This window comes from Erpetoichthys calabaricus, chromosome 7, assembly GCF_900747795.2.
Source record: "Erpetoichthys calabaricus chromosome 7, fErpCal1.3, whole genome shotgun sequence".
NCBI lineage: Eukaryota > Metazoa > Chordata > Cladistia > Polypteriformes > Polypteridae > Erpetoichthys > Erpetoichthys calabaricus.
In genome coordinates this window covers 182,652,157-182,679,012 of record NC_041400.2, presented here as the reverse complement: position 1 = coordinate 182,679,012, position 26,856 = coordinate 182,652,157, and the positions used below count along the sequence as shown (strand labels likewise).

Genomic DNA, 26,856 nt, shown 5'->3' with positions numbered 1-26,856 from the left:
CGTTATTTTTAAAATGTTTCCTTTTCTTTTTCATAACCTCTTTAACACACTACTTCTCCGCTGCGAAGCGCGGGTATTTTGCTATTTATCTATATATATATATAAAGGAGAGTTGGGATCCGAGAGACTGTTTGTGTGTTTGTGGAGGGATGGAGAGTTAAGGCGGGTGTTGGAGTCACGTGATCATCTCCCCTCCCATTCACTTCATTTCGCTCCAAGCTGAGCTCCGCAGCTGGCTCGGTCTTGCTGTTCTTGATTTGCTTTTCACATGGCCAAGTATACGTTGCATGCTCAAGAGTAAGCTCAGCGCACAACTTGGTCATATTACAACCGGAGGGGCGAACTGACAACATGGTATACAAAGAGATCCTTAACAAATAATTATTGGTATAATTTCCCTCAGTTTATTATTTAAAATTTTAAAGCAGTACTTCGCCGCTGCGAAGCGCGGGTATTTTGCTATTAAATATATATATATATATATATATATATATATATATATATATATATATATATATATATATATATATATATATATGTGAATGTATGTATGTATGTATATATGTATGTCTATATTTATATATGTAGATATGTAAATTTGTATATGTATATATATATATATATATATATATATATATATATATATATTCACGGCATTCGAAGTCTGTGTCACAATCTGATAGTGTGGGTGGTTACCTACCAGGTAACGCTTTGTGGTTGGCCAGCAATCTGCTAACATCCGCCACGGTGCCCTCAGTTTGTGAAGAGCAGATCATAGAATGGTTTGAAAATAGTTTACTGTCAAATAAATGCAAAGAGTACACGACACGTGTTTCGCCCTCATTCTGGGCTCATCAGGTGTACACACTCCACTGCACTCCCTCTCGGGAATCGAACCTCGGACGTCAGCGTCAGAGGCGATGCCCCTAACGTTGCGCCACGGCGTGTGGTTCGTTTATTTGACAGCATGTAGATCGGGGTAATTACATTCACGGCATTCGAAGTCTGTGTCACAATCTAATAGTGTGGGTGGTTACCTACCAGGTAACGCTTTGTGGTTGGCCAGCAATCTGCTAACATCCGCCACGGTGCCCTCAGTTTGTGAAGAGCAGATCATAGAATGGTTTGAAAATAGTTTACCTGGTAGGTAACCACCCACACTATCGGGTATTTTGCTAGTGTTATATATTAACAATTAAATGTATATTAGCAAGTACATATAATTTTCCCTATGAGTCTTTTCATCTGTCTGCAGTCATGAACGATGGACTGTTTAATGTCCTAGTACTTTTTCTTCACACAGTAGATAGATAGATGGATGGAACTGTATTTGTCCCCAGGGGAAATTTAGCTTTTTACAGAAACTCTTTAAATAAATAAAGAGATAAATGAATTAACACACACACACACTTTGATCTGAACACACACCGGAATGGCTATAAAACAAGAAAATTCAAAAGAAAGACAAGTTCTGACTTGACAGTCCCAGTCCCAGTGAGGCCTTTGCAGACATATTACTGTTGGTGTAAAGGAGCCCCCACAGCGTTTCTTGACACACTTCTGCTGAATAATTCGTTGTCCGAGAGGGGGTGTGCAACATTGTTCATAATGGCACTCAGTTTTGTTTTAATTCTGTCTTCCTCTACAACCTCCAGGGGGTCCAGAGTGCGTCTCATTATTGAGGCTGCCCTTTTAATTAGCTTGTTAATTCGGTGGGCCTCTCTTGAAGTGATGTCATTGGCCCAGCACACCACATTGTAGAAAATCTCACTGGCCATCATAGAGTTATAGAAGATGTGAAGGATGTCACTACCCTCATTAAGGAACACATTCTCCTAAGAAAAAAGATCCTGTTCGGTCCTTTCTTCTATAGTTCTCTGTGTTCTGTCATTGTCATTACTATGGAACATCAAGTACTTGTAGGAGTGGACCACCGCTACATCCACTTCTTATAAAGTTCCCCACACACAGAGGCTCTTTGGTGCGGTGAAATTCAATAACCAGTCCCTTGGTTTTCTTTGCACCAAGAAACAAAGTTCTCCATCTGACTCCTCTTCTCTGCGTCATCCCTCTTATTAATACACCCGGCAAGTGCAGAATCATCTGAAAATTTCTTCAAGTGACATGACCTGGTGTTATATTTATATTCGGAAGTATACAGAGTGATGACAGAAGAAGACGAGACTTCTCCTTGTGTTGCTCACACAGTCCTTGAATGTAAAAAAAAAACCTGCTATCTGCCTGACAGATAATGCATTATCCAAGACACCATTGGCTCATCCACCGGCATATGTCTGAGCTTAGCAGGGATAGCTGGATGGTATTGAAGGCACTGGATAAATCAAAAAACATCATCCTCACAGTGCTGCCAGCTCTGTCCAGGTGAGAATAAGCCTTGTGGAGCAGATAGATAATCGTATCCTCCACTGCAATCTTTGTCCAACAGGCAAACTGCAGTGGGTACAGGACAAAGAGGACTCGTATAGTCCAGGAGCAGTTCTCAGAGGTCTTCATAATGTGAGATGTAAGTGCCACTGGTCTGTAGACATTAGATGAAGAGGCGCCTGCCTTCTTTGGAACAGGAACAATGCAGGATTTTGTCCGCAGTAGTTGCACTTTCTGAAGCATTAGGGACAGATTGAAGAGGTGGCAGAGGTCACCACAAAGTTGGTCAGCACAGCCTTAAGAACTCGAGGGCTAACTCCATCTGGTCCCGCAGCTTTTCTTGTATGTAACTTTGTGCGTAATTTTCTCCTTACTTTGTCTTCAGTTATGCACAGTCCACACTGACGGTCAGAGTTGAAGTTGTCACGGGCTATTCCATTTGGCGTGGTAGGAGTTGTTGATGTAGTATGGATGATGTGGGGAGACTGGTTATTAGAAGAAGGTCACAGTGTGAGGGAGTATCTATTAAAAAAAATTGGTTCAGGGCGTTAGCTTTGACCACATCCCCTTCTAGCACCTGAGCCCTGGATTTCTTGAGTCCCGTAATTATACCCAGTCCATTCCAGACATCCTTCTTCATATTCTCAAGTGAGTTTGTTTCCTGTTTTAGCTTTGTAAGCTTCTTTTCCTTCACTCAGCTTTTTCTTTAGCGCACACTGTACATCTTTCAGAGTCTCTGTGGCACTGGATTTGAATACTCCTCTTTTTCTCATTCCAGAGACATTTTAGCTCCTTAGTAATCCATGGCTTGCTGTTTGGAAAGCAACACACTCTTTGTGGGTACCACTGTGTCAACATAGAAGTTAATATAGTCTGTGATGTAGAGACAGAGTCCCTCAATGTCATCCCTATTTGACTCGCACATCATTTCCCAGTCTGTCACTTGGAAGCAGTCTTTCAGCCTTCAGGCTCCTCTTCCTCACTGTTCTGCTGGTAACAGGTAGTCGTCTAATAACAGGCTTGTAGCTCTGAATAAGATGAGTCAGCTTGTGGTCAGATTTGCCTAAAGGAGCCAGCAAATTACACTTACAGACATCTTTAACATTTGAGTACAAAGAAAGGACAGCACAGTTGCCATCTCCTTTGCAATTTCCACCTGAACATTCTACCATTCACAGTTACTTTTTTTCATTCTGCAGTTTTGAGTGTGTTAAAACTCTCCACTGCCAATTTTCTCTTTTTTTGCTGCTTTTATTCTCCACTTCTATGTTCCCAGTTGGCATTGTTATATTTAGGATGGAGAGGAGCACAGAGAGTGTTTTCGTTAATTAAAGTATCGACACCTGATTCTGTGTGTGTGATTTACACAAACCCGCTGGCATTATAACCTGCACGTCTTTCTTAGCTGTTATGCAGTCAATGGTGGACTATTAGTACATGTGGTTTGCTGCGGAAATTAACAATTTACACTTGCCTTCCCAATGTTAAAATCCCTCTGCTTTAAACAGGAAGATTGGAGTTATTAAATACTTCATAGCAGAATGAATGGAGAAAATATGTTAGTATTGTTCAGAAAAAAAAGTTCAGGCTAAAATGTTTAGCTGAGCTTTTTTATTAATTAAATGAAATAAGTTATATTTTTATTGTAAAGGTTAGGAGCAGGCGCTGATACAGAGCACTGCCGCACCCACCACATGACCAACCAACTCAGGATCCCAGATTAGGACCTGAGTGTATCCATCCAACGGGTGACACCTCAGCACCACACTAGTTCAGATGGAACGGAACCAGTGTGAGGTTTTTTCAATCCTGCCACCAACCCCGCCAGATTTTCCATGCAGGTTGGAGGGCCTACATGGAGGGCTGGATGCAAATTAATGTTATACCCAGGATATCAAACCTCTCTGTCTTTATTGTATACAGCAAAATTCAGAAAGCATCCAGACCCCTTCACTTTCTGCACACTTTATTATGTTGTAGATTTAATTTTAAATGGATAAATGTGCTATTTTTGCCCATCAATCTGCACTTAATAACCCATAATGACAAACAGAAAACATGTTTTCATGAAGGTTTGCAAATATATTTATTCATACTGAAATCTCACATTAATATACAGTAAGTATTCATACACATAATTCAGTATTTGGTAGATGAAAAGGTAGCTCAGCTCAGAAAGGTTTGCATGTTTATTAAAAATCAAAAACTGAAATTTCTCATTCATATGAGGTGTGCAGATCCTTTGTTGTAGCACTCCAAATTGTGTTCAGGTTGAGGTGTGCAGACCCTTTGTTGTAGCACTCCAAATTGTGTTCAGGTGCATCCCCTTTTTCTTTTTATTTGCCTTGAGATGTGCCTTGAACTTGGTTAGAGTCTACCTGTGCCCGACTGAACTGACTAGGCTTCATTTAGAAAGGCACAGAGCCATGGATATAAGGTCCACAATTCACATGTCAGGACAAAACCAAGCCATGAAGTCCAAGAAATTATCAGAAGATCTCCGTGAGCAAATTGTGGAGAGGCACAGATCAGGACAAGGGGAGTCAAACCATTTGTAAAGCTTTGAGTGTTCCTAGGAGCTCAGTGGCACCAATAATTGTGAAATGGAAAATGTTTGATTGTCAAGCCATACTGACTAACAAAGCAATAAGGACCTTGGTCAGGGAAGTGGCCAAAAACTCCCTCTAACAGAGCCTCAGAAGTCCTCTGCTACTTTGGGAGAACCTGTCAGAAGGACAGTGATCTATTTACAGAAGCTGAAATCTCTCATTACATAAAGTATTCAGACCCTTAATTCAGTCCTTGGTAGGAGCCCCTTTCGCACCAAATACAGCTTTGAGTCTTCCTGGGTATGTCTTCACGAGCTTTGCACACCTGGATTTGGGTAGTTTATCCCATTCTCCCTGGCAGATCTTTTCAAGCTCTGTTAAATTGATTGGTTAACTGACATTTTCAGGTCTCTCCACAGATAAATGAGGTTTAAATTTGGGCTTTGGCTGGACCGCTTAGTGACAGCCGGAGACTTGTCCTGAAGCCACTCCTGCATTGTCCTGGCTGTATTGTTTGGGTCATTGTTGTGTTAAAAAGGTGAACCGTCACCCCAGTCTGAGGTTACATGCACTCTGCTGGACTTTTCAGAAAGGTTTGGAAATTTAGGGTTTAAACTAAAGGACAACGATCTCAGTAGCATTCCAATCAATCAAATGTAAGCCACTTTTGACTAAAAGGCAAATGACAGCCTGCTTGGAGTTTGCCATATGGCATTTAAAGGACTCTGAGAATACGAGGAGAAAGTTTCTCTGGTCTGATGAGACAAAAATTTAACTCATTTTTCAGAACTCCAAGCGATATATCTGATGTAGACCTGACAATGCTCCTCCTCTGCCTAATACCATTCCATCACAGGGCAAACCCAGGACACACTGGAAGCTTTTGTGGAAAGGATGATGGTGGCAAAATTGGATGCCATCATGAAAAATACCCTCCATCCCCTCCAGGAGGTTCTCTCTTGGAGCACTTTTAGCCACTGGCACATTCCACCACAGTGTGCTAAGACTTGCATCTAGGGTTCTTTTCTGCCCGTTGCTATCAGGCAATTTAATGCTTCCACCCGCTGTACTTTTTATCGGTTGATTGATTGGCTGTATTATTGGTCCTGTGAGTCTGTATCCTTGTTTTTTACGTTTCCCCATGTGATTAATAAAGTTTATCTAATAGAATCTAATTTAATTTAATGCATTGCTGAGTGTATAGATGTTGGTGGATTGCAAGTGGACAGGGTTAAAGAGCTGACTGCCATTTGCACGTATTGATTTGTTTGATTGTTAGCTGTCATCTTATAGCCTCACAGAATGCCACACTTTCTTTCATCCACAGATTTCATAGGGGTGATATCAGACAACTAAGACTGAAACATGCTTCAGGGTATGTCTAGTTAAATTTATTTGCTGGTGTCTTGACATCTCAGGCTTCTTCCATTTTCCTGTCTGATTAAAAACTGCACCTTTTTTTTCCCTGAGCTTTTGCATCTTTTGATCCTGCACTTTGTAACTTGCCATCCTCCACCATCAATGACAGGATAGTTTTCTTTGTTTAATTACTTCTGTCAGCGTGTAATGAATTAGACCCTTGGATCTCACACCAAATACAAAATGTGCAACGTATGCTTTTCTAGTAAAGAGACTAACCTTTGAGATCTCTGCTCTGTATCATTTTAGATTTTTCCCCCCCCAAGTACAAGCTCCATGCTGAGATCTGAAACACAAGGAGCTTAAAAAAAAAAAAGACACAAGATGTGACTGCCTGCTCATCCAATACTGGCAACATATCATTGATAGTAATCTTAAAATATTTTGGCACACTATCAGGCAGGGTGGGATGCTGTATTCAGATTTTTTTGGTGGAAAAAAGATTTGAAGAGCATTGGTAGTAATTGGGATTTAGAGCAGGTAGCATATAAACCATTCTGGTCTGCCTTTGTGTTTGTCATTCAGGCACATCCCTTCATAGTACACCCTACCCCTGTGACTCAGTGTATATTTCAGGGGCCAATATCTGCTTTGCATCAAATATTCTCTGAAAGGCATATGTCAAAGTGCTTTGGTGTCCCCTTCTGACCCAGCATAACTATAGTGTGCCGTACCTACAATTTGGTGTCACTCTTTCTGGGTAAGATGGGGATGTACAGTGCATCCAAAAAGTATCCAGACCCCTTCATCTTTTCACATTTTGCTGTACCGCAGCCATGGGCTGAAATCATTTAAATTTACATCAGGCAACACTCAATGATGACCCAGACTGACAAAGTAAAGACATGATTTAAGAAATGTTTCCCAAATTATTAAAAATGTAAAAAAACTGAAACATCACATGCATACAAATATTCAGACCATTTGCTATGACCATGGCAATTTGGCTCAGGTACATTCCATTCTTTTGACCATCTTTGAAATGTTTCTAAACCTTGTTTGTAGTTCACCTGTTGTCAATTCAATTGATTTGACACAATTAGGAAAGACACATACCTGTCTATAGAAGCTCCCATAGTTAGAAAGATAGATGTGAGAGACACTATATAATAGATAGACGTGAAAGGCACTGTATGATGGATAGATAGATATACAGACATACAGACTGGAAAAGCACTGTATAATACAGTAGATACATAGGTATGAAAGGCACAGATAGATAGACAGACAGACAGACTGGAAAGGCACTGTATAATAGATACATACAGTACATAGGTATGAAAGGCACTGTATGATAGATAGATAGACAGACAGACAGACTGGAAAGGTACTGTATAATACTTTAGATACATACATAGGTATGAAAGGCACTGTATGATAGATAGATAGAGGGGGAAATTTGGCTTTTTACAGAAGCTATTTAATTACATAAATTCATTGAAAAAGTTGTTGGCTGAAAGTCTTCAGTGTCAGTGTGTCATAGAGAGGATGTGCAGCATTGTTCATAATGGAACTCAGATTTGTTTTAATTCTCTCCTCCCTTTACTAACTCCAGGGGGTCCAGAGAGCATCCCATAATTGAGCCTGCTCTTTTAATTAGCTTGTTGATTCGGTGGGCCTCTCTTGAAGTGATGTTGCTAGTTCAGCACACCACAGTGTAGAAAATCGCACTGACCATCACAGAGTTGTAGAAGATGTGAAGGATGTCACTACCCACATTAAAGGAATGCAGTCTCCTAAAGAAAAAGAGCCTGCTCTGCCCTTTCTCATATAGTTCCTATGTGTTCCAAGACCAGTCCAACCTGTCATTGATGAGGACTCCCAAGTACTTGCAGCAGTGCACCACCTCTACATCCACTCCCTAAACAGTGACCGGGCATAGAGGCTCTTGAGTGCAGCTTCTATTCCTACATATTTTTCCTTTTATTTATAAAGCAGCCCAGTCAATATATCACATTGTCACAGAGAGTATCTTAGTCTTACTCATACCTTTAACAGCTTAGTGTTTATAATATGCTGGGACTCTTAAAATCCATGCTGCTTTGTGGTATTACTTAGTTAGGCCGTGTGGTCTAGTGGTTAAGCAGTTCGACTGCAAGTCAGATGAATGTTGGCTGAGCATGTCAATTAACCTACTTGGACTTGAAGGGTATAAAATATATGCAAACAACTGTAACATAGCCATGATCTTGTTAAATGCCTTTCAGTGGTATTCAGTCTAGAAAAAGGTATATAAAGTATTTATTTTTTATAATATGTGATCCACAAAACAAGTTCTATAGCAAAATCTAATTAATAATAACACATTTTATTTATAACAACTTTCCTATGTTCCACATCCCAGTTACACATCCCAGTAAACTTGTACTTGAACCTGGGACATGACACTTGGTGCCAAGCACTCCATTTTCTGTAATTCCACCACCATTTCCTTTAATATTAATTTTGAACATACAGTAATCCCTCGCTATATCGCGCTTCGCCTTTCGTGGCTTCACTCCATCGCGGATTTTATATGTAAGCATATTTAAATATATATCGCGGATTTTTCGCTGCTTCACGGGTTTCTGCGGACAATGGGTCTTTTAATTTCTGGTACATGCTTCCTCAGTTGGTTTGCCCAGTTGATTTCATACAAGGGACGCTATTGGCAGATGGCTGAGAAGCTACCCAGCTTACATTTCTCTTTCTCTTGCGCTGACTTTCTCTGATCCTGACGTAGGGGGATTGAGCAGGGGGGCCAAGCATGACAATATAAAAATAACCATATAAACATATGGTTTCTACTTCGCGGATTTTCTTATTTCGCGGGTGGCTCTGGAACGCAACCCCCGCGATGGAGGAGGGATTACTGTAAATGAAAACCAAAGATGGTGGGACCATGCCAAGAGTAAATGTTGCTTTCCATATGTGGTTTGTATGTTCTACTTGTGTCTTTCTGGATTTTCCTCCCACATTACCAAACACATGAAAGTAAGGTTAACTGATGACTCTAAACTGGTCCTATGTGGGTTGACCCTGAGGTGGTCAGTCTAGAGCTGGTTCTTGCTTTATGCCATATGCTGCCAGGACAGAAGGACTGAGAATGCCGTACTACAATCAATCAATAGATAGGTAAGGCATGATAGATAGATAGATAGATAGATATGAAAGGCACTAAAGAAAGAAGGAACAATCTGTATTTGTCCCCAGTGGGAAATTTGGCTTTTTACAGAAGCTCTTTAAAGAAATAAATAGACAAGTCTATAGATAGGTAAATAAATATACAGACACACACACTTTGGTCTGACCACACACCAGAATTACTATAAAGCAAGAAAATTAAAGAGAAAGAAAAATTCTGACCTGGTTGCCACAATCTAATAGCACAGGTAACCTTCATAATTCTTGCCGGAACAACCACAACTCGTGATAGAGCAGGCCTTCTTGGCAAAGCTGAGCAATCATGGGAGAAGGGCCATGGAAAGAGAGGTGACCAAGAACCTTGAAGGTCACTGTGGCTGAGCTCCAAAGAAGCTGTGTGGAGATGGGAAATATTTCCCGAAGGACAGCCATCACTTCAGCATCCACTATTCAGGGCTTTATAACAGAGTGGCCACATGAAAGCCTGTCTTCATTAAAAATTTTAAAAAGTTGGAATTTGCAAAGGACAATGTGAGAAACGAGATTCTCTTGTTAGATGAAACTAAGATTAGCGTCGCATCCGGAGGAAACCAGGCACCACTCATCAACTGTGCTATACAACTGTAATGATGAAGCAAGGTGACGGCTTCATCATGCTGTGAGGGTGCTATTGAGCGACAGGGACTGGGAGATTAGACAGAGAGTTAAGGGAAAGCTGAACAGAACAAAACATGGAGATATCCTTAATGAAAACCAGCCCCAGAGCACTCTGGACTTCAAACTGGGCTGAATGTTCACTGTCCAACAGGACAATAATCTAAAGCACAAAGCAAGGACAACTCAGGAATGGCTTGGTACAGTTCTGGGAATGGACTTAAGTTCCCCAGCCATAGCCTGGATATGAACCCAGTAGAACATCTCTGGGGAGACGTGAAAATAGCTGTCTGCTCACGGTCTCCATCCAGCCTGACAGAGTTTCAGAGAGTCTGCAGAGAAGAATGGCAGAAAATCCCCAAATCGGGGTGTGTGAAGGTTGTCATGTCACACCCAAGAAGACTTCAGCCTGTCATCACATCCAAAGGTGCTACAACTGAGTACTGAGGAAAAGGATCTGAATACTTGTGTCAGTATAATATTTCCATGTTTTATTTTTGGTAAATTTGAGAAAAATTATATAATCCTGTTCTCACTTTGTCATTCTGAGGTATCAAGTGTTGCTTGATTTGGGGGAAAAAATTAATTTAAATGGTTTTAGCACAGGGCTGTAACATTGCAAAATGTCTGAATACTTACAGAATCCACTGCATTTTCGCAAAACTGGAGTGGATCTCCATATTGAACTATGAATTGAAGCCCATTTGTTATTGTAATGTACCTTTCAGGTGCTATGGGAGTTTTTCGGAGCTACTGGTTTTGACATTTCACCCTCCCACTTCAGTGCATTTGCATACATTTACGGTTAGACTGTTTGGAGAAATGCAAGGTTACAGCTTATTTGTTACTTGATCTGTTAATAAAAAAAGAGGGAAAAAAAGCAATTGAAAGTCAAATATATTATTTCATGAAACTAAAGAGTAGACCAAACATGTTAAATGTGTATCACTTTTGCTCCAAATACAGTTTATCCACAAAAAAATCAAATTGCATTTTTGGGTAACCAGCTTATATTTTTTTATTTAATACTGTGGTCGTGGAAGGAGTTGCACACTGGGAAATATTGGGTGCCAACCTAGTCATCCCTGTTTATTTTCAACCAAAAATCGATGGGAGAACTCAACGAAAGTTAGGGCCACTAAGCACACCAACAGGAATAACAGTTCAAACAAGATTGCCGAATGACTTCTGGCAGCAGTGGGATTTATAGCTCAGAGACTGGAAGGGGCGGAGTCAGTTGCCCTCACCGGTTGTCTTCTCTGTGCTGTGGAGGGAACAAGAGAGGAGGTGGTTAGCATCAGTGCCCCCTCTCGACCTGGAGCGGTATTGCATATCTTGGACAAGCCCAGAAAATGGTCTACAGCCACGCATGCAAAGCAGTACAAATAACATTTTGAACGGTCAGCGTTACATCACAACTTGGAGAATTTGGGTGACTTTGTGTACCTCCAAATTGTCAGATTTGTATCTCATATGGAGTCGGAAACTCCTATTTATCATCTGTGTGATAGCACGTGAACAAAACATGACTGTCCCAGGTTAATAATTAATTCTTTGCATTTATATAGTGCTTTTCTCACTACTCAAAGCGTTCTCCACGCAGGGAGGACCCGGAAGGTGAATACACAATCTCCTTACTGCAAATCAGCAGTGCTACCACTGCGCCACCTGCAAGGTTAGATTTCACAATTAAAACATCCTGGTGGCTGAACTACAATAAAACTTGTCGAGCATTATAAGATCTAACACTGTCAACACACTAGTCAAAAGATTAATGTTGGTGCAGTGTTTGCTGAGGCGTGTTGAAGTTTTGGTCAAAATTATATGTATGAGTGGGCAAGGTTGTTGAAACGACTTGCCTTGTGGGGAGTAGAAAGAGTTTTCCATTGAAGATCCACAAGTGAGCAAGAAAAGAAAGCTGGAAATCACTTCTGTATTGATGTGCTAATTACTATCTGTAACACATCAGTAATGCAGTTATTTGTGTACATCCACGGGAGTAGCAACACAGATTTACTGCCAATGCCACCATTGATGCACTTGACTTGTAATTAAAGCAGGAATGTGTGATAAAAAGAAATGAATGCAATATAATATTTGACCATGGTGTTCTTCCACCAGGATTGCCAATGCAGTGTGTTATAAAGATTTCTCACAGGTAAATCCTGACAATAGTCTGACATGCAAATGTCAAGAGAATTAACCAGACTCTAGCTTGTGTATGGTTTCTTGAGAGTGGTGTGTTCACAGTTCAATAATGAAAACAACAATTATTGACCACTCCTGATATTTTTCAAAATTACTTTTATTTGCCACTATTTAATGTACAGAAATTTGACTTGGTAGAGTTGGCACTGCTCATAACATAACACAATGTCACTTTCAAATAAAATAAATCAAAAGAACTTTATACAAAGGTGCAGAATAGTGCAATTAAAAAGGAGATGTGAAAGTGTGAATGCATATGCAGTCATATACTGTACATACACACACCTTCTGAAGACAGGTTAAATTACAGGTTTGAGTGGGCTATGGCATTCATCTCAGAATATTTTCTGTATGTTTATTTATCCATGCTGCATTTCTTATTCACTTGCTTTGTTTTATGTTCATAATTTTCTCTTTACATTCCAAACATTCCTCCCTTTCCTATATGGCAAATTTGAGGGTCACTTGAAATTTACACCTTTGGTTATGCATTACTATTTTCAAAGATTAGTTTTTCTTGTGGAATCTAGCACAGCCGAGTTCATTTGCTTGGCTTTAATCTGAGTCACTTTAATATGGGTGTAGGAATCTGCCAAAGAGTGCAACTCATCTCCTCTTCCTGATTTTCCCAGACAGGAGATCAAGGCAAAGCTGAGTTTTTAGTGTGTAAAGGTTGTAGTTTTGATTTTAATGGATAACATTAACATCTTGGCCTTAGCAGACTGTAATTTACAATATGCACGGAAATGGTTTTCAGCTGAAGATAATGCATTTCAGTATAACACCTCCTGAAAAGAATGGTATGCTGTCCGAATGGAAGAGTGGAGTCTGCTGCTCCAGGTGAAGAAGTTCCGGGTTTTGTTTAAGATTGAGGTTAGGGGATGACTGGGTAATGAGTCTGTGTAGCAACCACAGTTTTCAAAAAGTTGTGTCAGACTGAGCTTCTAAAGAGGAATCCATGTCCTTCATTGAAGCTTTTAATGTGCTGATCTTATGTACTGGCAACACAGTTTGATTACAGGTGGTCAAAATGAGATTCTTGTGTCAGTTTCCTCGGGTTATTTACATCAGATCTGCTGCTTCTCAAATTCAAAAGGAGCCACTGTAGCAGGTTGGGAGTTGTGGTTTAAATGCTACCCCCATTGTGCAACCTACTGAAGATGAATCAAACTTAGTCTAATGGGAGAAGACACGTGGCAGGTGCTCTTGAGTGGTTCTCAATCTGGGACCCACTGTGGCTGCAGGTTTTGTTCCAACCAATCTTTTTAAGCCTAATGAAGTAATCTGTTATTATCCAGTTTCTGTATTTTGGAATCATTGTAAAAATTACAAAAACTTAACGTTTGGTGAATTTTTATTAACCTGTACTAAGCAGTTATATCAGAAATGTATTTTAACTTTTTAGCAATATTTTCATCCTGATTTTCATTGTTCTTTTCCAGGTTTTCTGACTATTTAATCTATTATTTGCTAATTAGTGCACCTGATGCCAAAAGTAGTTACAGCCTTTCATCATTCAGTATTGATTTGGCAGCTGGCTGCTCTGCTTCTTTTTAATTGTCATTATTAGGATGCCGTGAAAGAAGCAAACTACACAGAAAAGGGTCAAAATACTGAAAAAAAAATGAGTTAAGCATTTCAAAATATTGAAAAAAAGGAACTACTTCTTATAGAACTACTATCTATCTCTATCTATATCTATGTGTGTGTATATATGTATATACAGTTAGGTCCATAAATATTTGAACAGAGACAACTTTTTTCTAATTTTGGTTCTGTACATTACCACAATGAATTTTAAATGAAACAACTCAGATGCAGTTGAAGTGCAGACTTTCAGCTTTAATTCAGTGGGGTGAACAAAATGATTGCATAAAAATGTGAGGCAACTAAAGCAGCCTGAAGTCTTGAACTCATGGACATCACCAGATGCTGGGTTTCCTCCTTTTTAATGCTCTGCCAGGCCTTTACTGCAGCGGCTTTCAGTTGCTATTTGTTTGTGGGCCTTTCTGTCTGAAGTTTAGTCTTCAACAAGTGAAATGCATGCCCAGTTGGGTTAAGATCAGGTGACTGACTTGGCCATTCAAGAATTTTCCACTTCTTTGCTTTAATAGACTCCTGGGTTGCTATGGCTGAATGTTTTGGGTCATTGTCCGTCTGTATCATGAAACGCCGCCCAATCAATTTGACTACATTTAGCTGGATTTGAGCAGACAGTATGTCTCTGAACACCTCAGAATTCATTCGGCTGCTTCTGTCCTGTGTCACATCATCAATAAACACTAGTGTCCCAGTGCCACTGGCAGCCATGCACGCCCAAGCCATCACACTGCCTCCACCATGTTTTACAGATGATGTGGTATGCTTTGGATAATGAGCTATTCCACGCCTTCTCCATACTTTTTTCTTGCCATCATTCTGGTAGAGGTTGATCTTGGTTTCATCTGTGCAAAGAATGTTTTTCCAGAACTGTGCTGGCTTTTTTAGATGTTCTTTAGCAAAGTCCAATCTAGCCTTTGTATTCTTGAGGCTTATGAGTGGCTTGTACCTTGCAGTGCACCCTCTGTATTTACTTTCATGCAGTCTTCTCTTTATGGTAGACTTGGATATCGATACGCCTACCCCCTGGAGAGTGTTGTTCACTTGGTTGGCTGTTGTGAAGGGGTTTCTCTTCACCATGGAAATGATTCTGCGATCATCCACCACTGTTGTCTTCCGTGGACATCCAGGTCTTTTTGCGTTGCTGAGTTCACCAGTGCTTGCTCTCTTTCTCAGGATGTACCAAATTGTACATTTTGCCACTCGTAATATTGTAGCAATTTCTCGGATGGTTTTTTTCTGTTTTCGCAGCTTAAGGATGTCTTCTTTCACCTGCATGGAGAGCTCCTTTGACCGCATGTTGTCTGTTCACAGCAAAATCTTCCACATGCAAGCACCACACCTCAAATCAACTCCAGGCCTTTTATCTGCTTAATTGATAATGACATAACGACGGACTTGCCCACACCTGCCCATGAAATAGCCTTTGAGTCAATTGTCCAATTACTTTTGAGCCCCTGAAATGAAGGGATTGTGTTCAAAAAATGCTTTAGTTGCCTCACATTTTTATGCAATCGTGTTGTTCACCCCACTGAATTGAAGCTGTAAGTCTGCACTTCAACTGCATCTGAGTTGTTTCATTTAAAATTCATTGTGGTAATGTACAGAACCAAAATTAGAAAAAATTTGTCTCTGTCCAAATATTTATGGACCTAACTGTTTGTGTATATATATATATATATATATATATATATACACATGAGGGGGGGGACCCAAAAATAACCGGAATTTTGTTGTTGTTAGGTTGGTACTTGTAGTACGTGGTTGGGCCGCTAGGGCAATCTAGTTACACTCCTCACAAGTCAGGCTGCCAAGTGCCATCAGTCTGGAAGGTTGTGCTTGTGTTCAGTGAATTTTTTTGTAAAAGTAGGTTGCGCAACAGTGTGAGAAGGAAACGCCCTGATTTGTGGGAGTCGGGCGATTGGTTCTTTCATCATGACAACGCTCCATCTCACACTGCTCTCAGAATTCGCCAATTTTTGGCAAGAAACGGTATGACAACCCTGAACCACCCACCCTACTCACCGGATTTAGCTCTGTGTGATTTCTTTTTGTTCCCTCGGATGAAAAAAGACTTGAAAGGAAGGCGTTTTGCTGACGTCGAAGAGGTAAAACAAGAAACGACCAGAGCATTAATGGGCATTACTTCAGAAGAATTTAAAAAATGTTTCGAACAATGGAACAAACGATTAGATAAGTGTATTTCCGCCAATGGAGAGTACTTTGAAGGAGACTAATTGTAGTTTGTGCAGAAAATTAAATTAAACACGTTTTAAAAATATTTCCGGTTATTTTTGGGTACCCCCTTGTATATAATCCAACCTGTATGTCTGTCCGCTTTTCACAAGAGAACTGTTCAAAGGATTTAGATTTTTCTTTCTATAGTTTGCTTGAATTTTCTAGTGGTACCGATTTACTTGCGTGAATACAAGAGAGGCGCTGTGGGCCGAGGGCAGGGCCCTCCTCACTCACATGTCAGACTCCGTTTGGATCACTCTACGTCTCGCCACGTGTTGGAGTGTACCTTGCCTCTACTTAGCTAGCGATACCTGTTTATTCAACAAACATCATCTGCAGATTTGTAAGGAGTAACATTTGACGTTTTTGAGAGAGATCAGAGCGACGTGTGCATTAAAGGGTAGCTGCTGATTGCCGGAGATATCACGGCCGTCAGAGCTGAACACGATCAGATACAGTGCCGACGTTTGATGTTGGAGCGTACCTACCTTCTTCTTGGCCAGAATTACATTTTTTTTTTTTTGATTTTTAAAGTTTGTCCTGTTTCACTACTACGTGGACGGAGCCACGGTCGACGGCTAGTTATTTTATAACTGTAAAAATCATACTATTGTGCTATTCAGAATGTAGAATAAGATAATTAAATTAAATGAGATCAGTTATTATCATAGATTGTTAATCTGGTTGGAACAAAAACCTGCAGCCACAAAGGGTCCCCAGCACTAAGCTTGAGAACCCCTGCTCTAGAGGGGTTATCTCTCTCAGCTCACTTAGGTGCTCCTGGTAGTCAACAAGCAGAATTAGAAACTGTGGTTACGACTGACTGACCTGGGGCCTCATGTATAAATGGTGCATATGCACAAAAATGTTGTGTACAAATGTTTCCACATTCATATCGCGATGTATAAAACCTAAACTTGGCGTAAAGCCACGCACATTTGTGCAATAGCTCATACCCTGGCGTACGCAAGTTCTCCGCTCTGTTTTGCAGACTGGCGGCACCCAGCGTCAAAGCAGTGCTACTGTTCCAGTGTGGTTTCCATTTCTTTTTTAGATCCACATTCCTGACGCGGCTTTATAAATACACAGAAATTAACCGCATATTGTTTATTAGTTTAATGCATCTGATTGTAATTAACCTGGAACAATGTAATTGTCCACAGAATGGTCAAACTATTCTAAATACCATAGCTGCTTTAACGTTGTTATTCTCACTGCACCTTCTTCTTCTCCTTTCAGCTGCTCCCGTTGAAAGAGACAGCACTGTTGCAATAAATTATTTCATCGAAGGTCGTGCACTGCGCAGCAAGCATCCTGCGTGAGGCATGAATAATCACTGCGCCACCGTGTTCCCATGTTTAATAAAATGCCTTAACTCCTATCATCATGAATAAGATATCAAGTATACATCTCAGTATTTTAATTATTCGGAGAGCTGTAATATCACGAATGTAATGGATTCTGTGTCCTGTTGGAGGAAGAGAAAGCCCGTTTAAGAAGCATGTAGTGATTCACACACACAGAGCACATAGAAGAACACATACAAAACAAAACATTTAACATGCTACTTTAGTTACGATGGGGTTTGAGAAATAGTAATTTGAACGGTTTTAAGATTAACTTTATGACGTTCTACTTTAATGACAAACTACGTGATTAAAGTGGAAATTTCGAGATTAAAGTTGACATTTTGTGCTTTTTTCCCCACTGTTTGCCTATTTTTTTTTCCTCTGTACCCTAATAAGCTTTCATATGACACTCAGACGGTGGGCTACGACTCGCCTTTTCACAGCGACTTTGATATCTGACAACTTTTTTTATTTCGGGCACTGTGCGACTTTGTGAACTTGAGCTTTCGAGTTTCTCCGACACGCTATGTCACTCGATGTCAGTCAGTCCTTTTGTTGTTTATATCACTGTATAAACCAACAAATAGTATGTTTTTCCTTGCCTCCACTTGGTATTTACTGAAATTCTTTTGTTTCCCCCCCGTGCTTTTGCCATTGCCTTTTCACAGAACGCTGAGCTTAAGGGCTATTTATATTGATTTGCATATTCAAAGCGGCGTAATTCTGGGAGGAGACAGGGCGGGACAGCAGGCACGTGCATTGCTTTTCATGCTGACCGGGATTTATATAGCGAAAGAATGTGGAAGTTGCCATTCGCACAGATTTATGCATCTGGATTCTTTTGTGCATAAGCACATTTCCGCTTTTGTCCATACGCCATGTTATAGTGTGAATTCTTCGCACTGTGTTATGCATGAAGCCCCAGGTCTTGTATGGTTGGTATTGCCTCCACAATCCTTACAATAAAAAGTTGGAAGGTTGGAATTCTTTTTTGCTTACCTAAAGCTGTCTTTCCCATGCTAACTAAGCTAGATCTTACTATTCTTTCAAAGTGTTCTTTCTTATTTAGGTTTATTTGCTTCATTTAAATTGTAAAATGTGATAAACACAGTTACTGTTCTATTTTTACCACACTTGAACTATTACTCATTTTCAGCTAGAATATCTTTGAATGGAGTCTGTGTTCCCCGCCATGTTTACACAATTAATTGGCCCAGTGTTTGAACGTGTGGATGGTTGTGTACTTTCCTGCAATGGCTCCTCACTCTGAGTTGTTTCCTGCCTCCAAGCCAGTGCTGTATAAATGCGTTCAAACTTTGAGCACAGTATTCCCATTAAGGGTCTGGATCCAGTCTATTGTTGTAGCTGCTGTTGCTGTGAATAGCATTGCAGCTTCTAAGTTTTATAAAGTAAAAGTACTTGGGTTAATGACTATACACAGATGTGGACAAATTTGTGGGTACCCATCCACGGAAAAAGAAGGACCTCCAATTATCTGTGAAATAACATGAAACTGACAAAAGTCATTTGCACCTATCATTGTTTATTCCGTATTCAATACAAATGAGACTTTGGATTCAACAGACTATTTCAAATAGTAACAGAAATAAAAATGCCATGGACATTTTTGAAGAGGACCAACAAATGTGTCCGGGCCATTTTAGGAGATCTTTGTAGAATAAGCAATACTTGATCTGTTTTCACACTCGCTTTGCTTTACTACTCTATGACATATCAAAGGTATACAGGGGACCATTGCTTTTCATTTCATCACTTCTCAGGGGGCGTACAGCACTTTTTCAGTGAGCTCTTAGGGAACCAACAAATTTATCCACATATATATCCTTACCATGAAAGAGTCACAATTTAGAATCAGTAGGACATGATGATGTGGTGTATTTGTGCAGCTGTGTTTAGTTTGCTGGAGCCTTCTACAGTGTCATGCAGAGGGTGGATCACAAGTCTTGACACATGGCAGTGTGCTACCAGTGTAACAGGGTGTGTTGATGATGGGGAATGGATGTATTGGAAGTAAAGGAGGTAGATCTCCGGACAGGGAGAATGTTATACAGAGAAGCCTATCAGAGGTTATTTGAGGTTAATGACTACAAATATATCTATATGGAGTTATAGTGGTTATTGATTAGGAAATCCTGCAGAGGCATTTGTTGGTGTGGCCTTGAGGGTGTCCAAGGTTTTTGATATATAGTACTGTGTAAATGTCTTAGGCATTTTAGACAAAAAAAAATATTTTCCTAAACATTTGGAATTATATAATAATATGTTTGAACTAATACAGTAACAGACCACTTTCCAGTTAAAAAAGCATGAGATCTTCGTAGGCATAAAGTCCAGTGCTGGGTTAAGGTGACACAAACAGCTGTGTAGAGTGGAAGAAACTGGGCAAGGGACAACTATGCGTATAAAGGTGAGGTTGTGGTAGATGTGGCAGAGTAGCATGCAGATCTTTCGCTACAACAAAAGTGAGCCTTTTGACAAGACACAAGGTGGTCACCCTGCCAAATCAAGGTCTGTGCTAAGTAGAGAGGTGTTTCCAGATGTGCTGTCCAAGCTCTTCTGCAGCAGGACAGTGAAATGGGTAAAGATGAGAACTGGAAATGTAGTGGTGGGCCATGGAAACTGAGTGCAGCAAACAAGAAATAAATCAAGTTTACATCCTTTCAAATGTGGAAGATGACCGGCTCTACTATCAGCACAGAACTGGCAGAAACCACTTGGACCCTAATTCACACCCTTTTACTGTCTTAACAAAAGTGGTCTCCTTGGAAGGGCTGCAACCAAAAATTAATTCCTTTAAGGTGGAACTAAAGCCAGACGATTCAATTACATATGAAAACACAAGAACTAGGGTGCAGAAAAATAGCAGCAGGTGCCCTGGGCTGATGAGTCAAAATGTGAAATTTTTGGCTCTGATAGAAGTAAGCTTGTCAGACGAAAGGCTAGAGAACATTCATGAATGAGTGTCAGGAGGCAACAATGAAGTATGGTCCAGACTTCCTGCGGAGTTTGCATTTTATGCAAACGGAGTTGTTAATTTGATCAAAACTAATGGCCCACAAATTCCTATCCATCATGAAATACCCTCAGAACCACGTCTGATTGGTCCCAACTCCATTGATCCCACAAATGCAGAAATAAAATCATAAAAACAAGAACAACGAATCCTACACTAGATGACCTAGCCCCCCCACAGAGCCCTGATCTCCACATCATTGAGCCAATCTGGAAAGTTCTCCAAGAGGACCTTCAGAAAGTACATGCAAGTGGACCAAACAGCATTGCTGCTTTTTTAATGGCAAGGCATAACCACACCAAATTTTTTCCTGTTTACTGAACTTTCAAGGATGTTTGATTAACAAAAAAATAATTATTTTTGACATAATTTTTCGAAGCACCCTCGGCTTTTGCTCTTGTACAGTAGCATAGGTACAAAATGGAGGCACTTACTGAGGGTCAAGTTCACAAAGATTAGCTACCAACGACAAAGTGGCTGGAGGGGTAGAAGTCCATCCAAAGAGTAGCACCTTGCAGTGTGTCCTGCATGTCATGACCAGTAAATTAATGGGTAGCTAACGTCAGAGGTAAGGTAACAGTCATTCACAACACTTTGACATTTTGTTAGGTGATTTCTTCAAAATGTCATGCAACTGATGTTGCTATGACAATAAAAGATTTACTCACATGTTGTCAATGTGAACAAGAATCATCTGCATGCTGTAGTGGGAATGGAATTCAGCCTGGAAAGATTCAAACAAATGGTTCTCATTTTGTTGCTAAGTAAGCTGAGAAGTAACAAGGCATCTCTGTGTGCTTTGGCCTAGAAAGTTCGACTAGAAACATGGATTTGAAAGAGCATGCAGTACCGTGATAATTTGTTTTCTGTCGTCAGAGTTCAGGAACATTTGGTAGAGTGTGTGTATGTGTGCAGCAAAAGGTTGTAGCATCAGTATAGCAAAACGTGAGAAATTTAGCAACCAGAGAGCAGGTGGTCGCACTGCAGTGTGGAAGAAGGTCCTATAAATTAGAACATGAAACGAAGGAGACATTAGAAAGGGAAGAATTGCCAAATTAGGACAGGTTTGCAAGTGTGCTGGGCGTTAGAAAGAAAGGAGCAGGCACCATTGATCTTTATCTTGAGAGAAGAAGATAAAAATCTTTAAAACAGTTAAGGGGATGGAGGATCCAGTTTGATGGACTGCTGTGCTGTGAAACTTCTTTTTGAGAAAGTCTCAGACTGGAAAGCTGTGCTTTTGCTGATAAAAGAAGCTGAGATTTTGCACTGTTCGTGTTGAATTTCCAATGAGCACGGTGGCAGGTGTGTAGAGATGCATGTGGGTGAGCGCATAAACAAAGGACAGAGAGAAGCCTGACAGCGGTATGTAAAATAAAAACTGTGCCAGGAAAAAAAAAAGAGAGCAGGAGAGGTGTTCAGTATAGATTATGTCAAGAAGCTTTGCTGTCAGTGCCTCATGTTAGTTGCTAGATTAAAGTAAACCTGCCAGTGGAATGTATAATGAGGACTGCTGGAACTGTGATTAACCCATCCTGTCTGTGTGTTTGCTTTCTCCTGAAGGTAAGCATCTGCTTGGAATGCAATAGTAGTAAGCTGCGAGGACTGAAAAGGAAATGGATCCGCTGCTCGGCGCAGGCCACAGTTCTACACTTGAAGAAGTTCATCGCCAAGAAGCTCAACTTGGCATCTTTTAATGAGGTAAAGCAACTACGCCAAAAAAACAAAAACTGGCCACATGGACCCTTAACAGCTGTGTTTGAGATGAGATTATAAGCTTGCTGCTCATTTTCTTTTTGGCAGTAACTGAAAAGAAATCTGAATCGTGACTGTGGGATGCTGTTACCCCTGATCCAAGAAAGCTTTTCCATCTTCCACATCTCTGAAACTTGCCTCTGTAAATGATTCCATTTTTTTTCCCCCTAGCTGGAGTGTACAGATTTTCTTTTAGTTTCTATAAAAGCAGAGCAGGCGAACATGTATTACTTGAAATTAATATCTTTATGTTCAATGACATGAAACATTTAACTAAGTTAATTTAGTCACTAAACAGCAATACTGTCAAGAGTACATAAGTAAACGTGCAAGAAGGTGTGTGCATGTAGTTCATGTAGCCATAGGAACTCCTCAAAATGCATGTAGTTATGCTAATGCAGTGGTGCATTAGACTCTACATAGGACATTCTAAGCATGCATCAGGTGGCATCAATACATAATACAACAACCTATGAAAGGCGTGACTGATGGAACACGTTGAAACCAACACTTTACCTTCACTTGGGTTCTGATGCTGCGTTCTGTTTGAAGTGGCATGCTGACGTATTATACTGTTTATTAGCACTTCTGCCTATTTGAGTCTCATACACACAGTACTGTCCAAAGTTGTATCGGTGGACATGCTGCTATGGTGTTTACATGTGCAAAATAACATGTAGTGCGTTATCATCTGCCTTTTATTCCAATGAAACAAGCACAAGAAAGGTTTTACTGGACATGTCCATATTGGTTTTCTGAATGTTTTACTGGAACGTGGTCAACTTCGGTGTGACATCATTCCCGGCTGTGACATCTGACTTCCGAGGTAAATTGCTCAACAACACCAAAATTTATTTCTATAACACATTTTCAAACATGATCTAGCTCAAAGTGCTTTACAAGATGAGGAAAGAAAAAAGAAATATATAAAAAATAGCAATAAAGTAAAGCCCGATGGCCAGGGAGGACAGAAAAAACAAAACAACTTCAGAGGGCTGGAGAAAAAAAAAAAAAAAACAAATCTGCAGGGGTTCTGAGGTCACGAGACCACCCAGCCCCCACTGGGCATTCTAACTTACATTAATGATCTCAATCAGTCTTCATGGTTTTCAGGCTTCATGTGGAAGAATTGGATGATGATAGTCATCTGGACCTCTGGCCTTCAATCCATCAATGGTAAGGGACTGCATGGTGCCCTGATCAGGTGGTGGTGCAGATCACCACCACAGAAAACTGGAAAAAGAACAGCGGAGAAAGTAGGGGCCATGATAAAAAAATTAAATGCATATACAGAATATTAGGGTTACACTAAAATGAAGCTACATAAAGCCATATTAAAATAATGGGTTTTTAGCAGTTTTTTAAAGTGCTCCACCATATTAGCCTGGTGAGCCTGATAAGCTATTCCAGTATTTTAGGTACATAACAGCAGAAGGCCACTTCTTTTAAGTTTACCTCTTGGAATTCTAAGCAAACACTCATTTGAAGATTTTAGGGTACGATTTGAAATTTAAGGTGAGAGGCATTCTGAAATATAGGATGGAGTGAGATGATTGAAAGCTTTGTAAACCATACGCAGTATTTTAACTCTTAAACCGCTGGAACTGGCTATAGTCGGTTCCCAGTGCAATTTGCCAGCACGCCGGAGCTGATCAGTCAGTACAGTACGTTTGTTGAGCAGCCAGCTCATGTCCACTGCCACCCCCTACAGTACTGCAGCATCACTGGCCCTGGGATTGAGCCGCTGCACTAGACTAGCCTGCAAGCATCAGCATTGGCCTCTGCGTGCTTGTGTGTGGCCAGTTCAAGCGCAGTTGGCTTGGTGATTTACTGAATTTCATCAATGCTGTCAGTTGCACTTTGTACATATTGTTGCAGTAGTTTTTTTTAAAAATAGTTTTTACAGTTCATTGGCAGTGTGTAAAATGAGCAGTGATGCTCTTTGCATGACAAAAATGTGTTCCATTCAAATTTTACTTCTTTTTGTTGGTGAATTGTGATGTTTACTTAAAAAGTACAGCAAAAAAGTATTTGGTGTCCAGGGGTGCACTAACCACCCCCCCCCCCCCCCCCCCCCAGTATGTGGCAGTTTAAGGGTTAAAGTCAGTTCTTAATGGCACAGATAACCAATGTAGTGATTTCAGAACTGGTGTGATGTGCTCAGATTTTCTTTTCATGGTCAGATGAAAAGATTCTGGCAGCCGCATTCTGCACTCGTTGCAGTCGATTGATGTCTTTTTTGGGTGGTCCTGAGAGGAGTGCGTTACAGTAATCTAGTCGACTAAACCAGTGATAACACACTGAGTGACATCATACTAGTGATGGTGAGGACCTTTAGTTTTTGTCAGGCAAAACAAACATGGCTGCTTGGATGGACAATATGCACCTTGACTCTCAGTGCCTGCTAAACTTTTTGCTTAGCTTCAGTCCACACACTGTAACTCTGAGGCATACAACCTTATATTTTCAAATGGTGTAATACAATTTAGGGTCATGAGATTCAGACCCATTCTATATCTTTAATGTTTACAACCGTAACAATTTATCCTGTTTTGTCTTCTCTTTGACAAAGCAGCAGGAGGTTTAGTCAGCATTGAAAGCTATGCACAGCTATTAACTTCCTCTATCAGGCCACTTCTAGCCAGACGGGGTGTCAGACTCAAAGACTGGATTCCTGATCTTGTTTTCCAAGGTTGTTAGATTACACAGCTTAAAAATGCAGGGCATGACAAATTACATGACTCAGTGACATCTTTCCATCATGGTTTCACATTTCAAAAGTATTGCAAGCTCTTCCCCTTTTTCTGAAAGCCATTAATGTGTTGCCTGAAAAGAGTCAGTGCTGTTCAGATGCTTCCTAGGTGTGGAGAGTACAGCCTCAGTTTTAGACTCTTTTTTCCCTGTGGTATATAAAACATGAGACATCAGAGGGATAAGCCTCTCTTCTTTTTGTGAGGTTCAAAACACTTGTGTTCCTTATTCTTGTAGCTGTATTATACTGTACCAGTACAAATCCAAGAATGGCAGTCACTTTCTGTTCCCTCCGATCTTTGGAGGGATGAAAAATCATGGAGGGTGGGTGCGTCCTGGGAAAGTTTTCATTTAATTAAATAAATATATTTGGAGCCGTGACTCCTTTGGTTCTGGTCTTTCAGAAGCGCGTTGTAGACACCTTTGTTCTTTGTTTTTATCCATGCAGTCTCATTTTTGTTTTTCTATGGCTGTGTCGTTAGCTAGAAGTCGTTTGCTGACGGCGTCGGATTTGCGTGCTAAAGTGACCATGGCAGCGGATCTGGGCTTGGAGATCTACATTACTAAACGAAGGTTGTGTATGCGGTGGTGTGCGCATTCGCGTTCGGGCGGCGGTTGTATTGTGCACGGCTTGCTTCTGGCCTCTGGCATCTGTGCATACTGTATATACAACCTGGCATGCACGTCTTTACCTTAAGTTTAGTTTACACGTTGTGTTGTGTTGTTTGGGTGCCACCTACCAATACTGATGCGCTGTGCAAGAAAGGACAGAGCCGACTATACTTCCTTAGAAGGCTGGCATCCTTCAACATCTGCAATAAGATGCTGCAGATGTTCTATCAGACAGTTGTGGCGAGCGCCCTCTTCTACGCGGTGGTGTGCTGGGGAGGCAGCATTAAGAGGAAAGACGCCTCACGCCTGGACAAACTGGTGAGGAAGGCAGACTCTATTGTTGGCATGGAGCTGGACAGTTTAACATCTGTGGCAGAGCGAAGGGCGCTCAGCAGGCTCCTATCAATTATGGAGAATCCACTGCATCCACTAAATAGTATCATCTCCAGACAGAAGAGCAGCTTCAGCGACAGACTGCTGTCACTGTCCTGCTCCACTGACAGATTGAGGAGATCGTTCCTCCCCCAAACTATGCGACTCTTCAATTCCACCCAGGGGGGTAAACGTTAACATTTAACATTATACAAAGTTATTGTCTTTTTTTCATCTGCATTATTATCATTCTTTAATATTATTTATTGTATCAGTATGCTGCTGCTGGAAAATGTGAATTTCCCATTGGGTTAATAAAGTTTATCTATCTATCTATCTATCTATCTATCTATCTATCCATCCATCCATCCATCCATCCATCCATCCATCCATCCATCCATCCATCCATCCATCCATCCATCCATCCATCCATCCATTCTGGGAAGCCGCTGGGTTTGACTCTGTGGCGCTGCGCGCGTGTGCTTTCTGCACGGCTTGCTGGGGCGCTGTGGTGCTGTGCACGTGCACTTTCGGCACGGCTTGCTTCTGGCGTCTGGCATCCATGCATATATACAACCTTCGTTTAGTAATATAGATATTCTCACATACCCACAAACCCACTGTTATGGAAAACACCTTGTAAATGAAGTTGTGAGTGTCCATTTCAGATGAATCCAAGATGGCTGCCCTTTATTACATCAAGCTGTTGTTCAGCGCAGCATGGCAAGACTGCCTTTTCTTAACAGAGTAGCATCTTTTATAAGTTAGGTTCATTTATATAAGCTGCTGATAAGGCGCTTCAGTCTGCCCA

General features: G+C 40.7%; 1 protein-coding gene across 1 annotated transcript in view; it reads left to right on the top strand.

The window, feature by feature from the left end:
• Positions 1 to 26,856, top strand: part of LOC114654937 (polycomb group RING finger protein 3) — a 333,228-nt gene that overhangs the window by 273,494 nt on the left and 32,878 nt on the right. Inside the window, exon 8 of the mRNA XM_028805809.2 lies at positions 22,119 to 22,256. Within this exon, the coding sequence (XP_028661642.1) occupies positions 22,119 to 22,256 (138 nt within the window). The remainder of the gene's footprint in view (positions 1 to 22,118; positions 22,257 to 26,856) is intronic.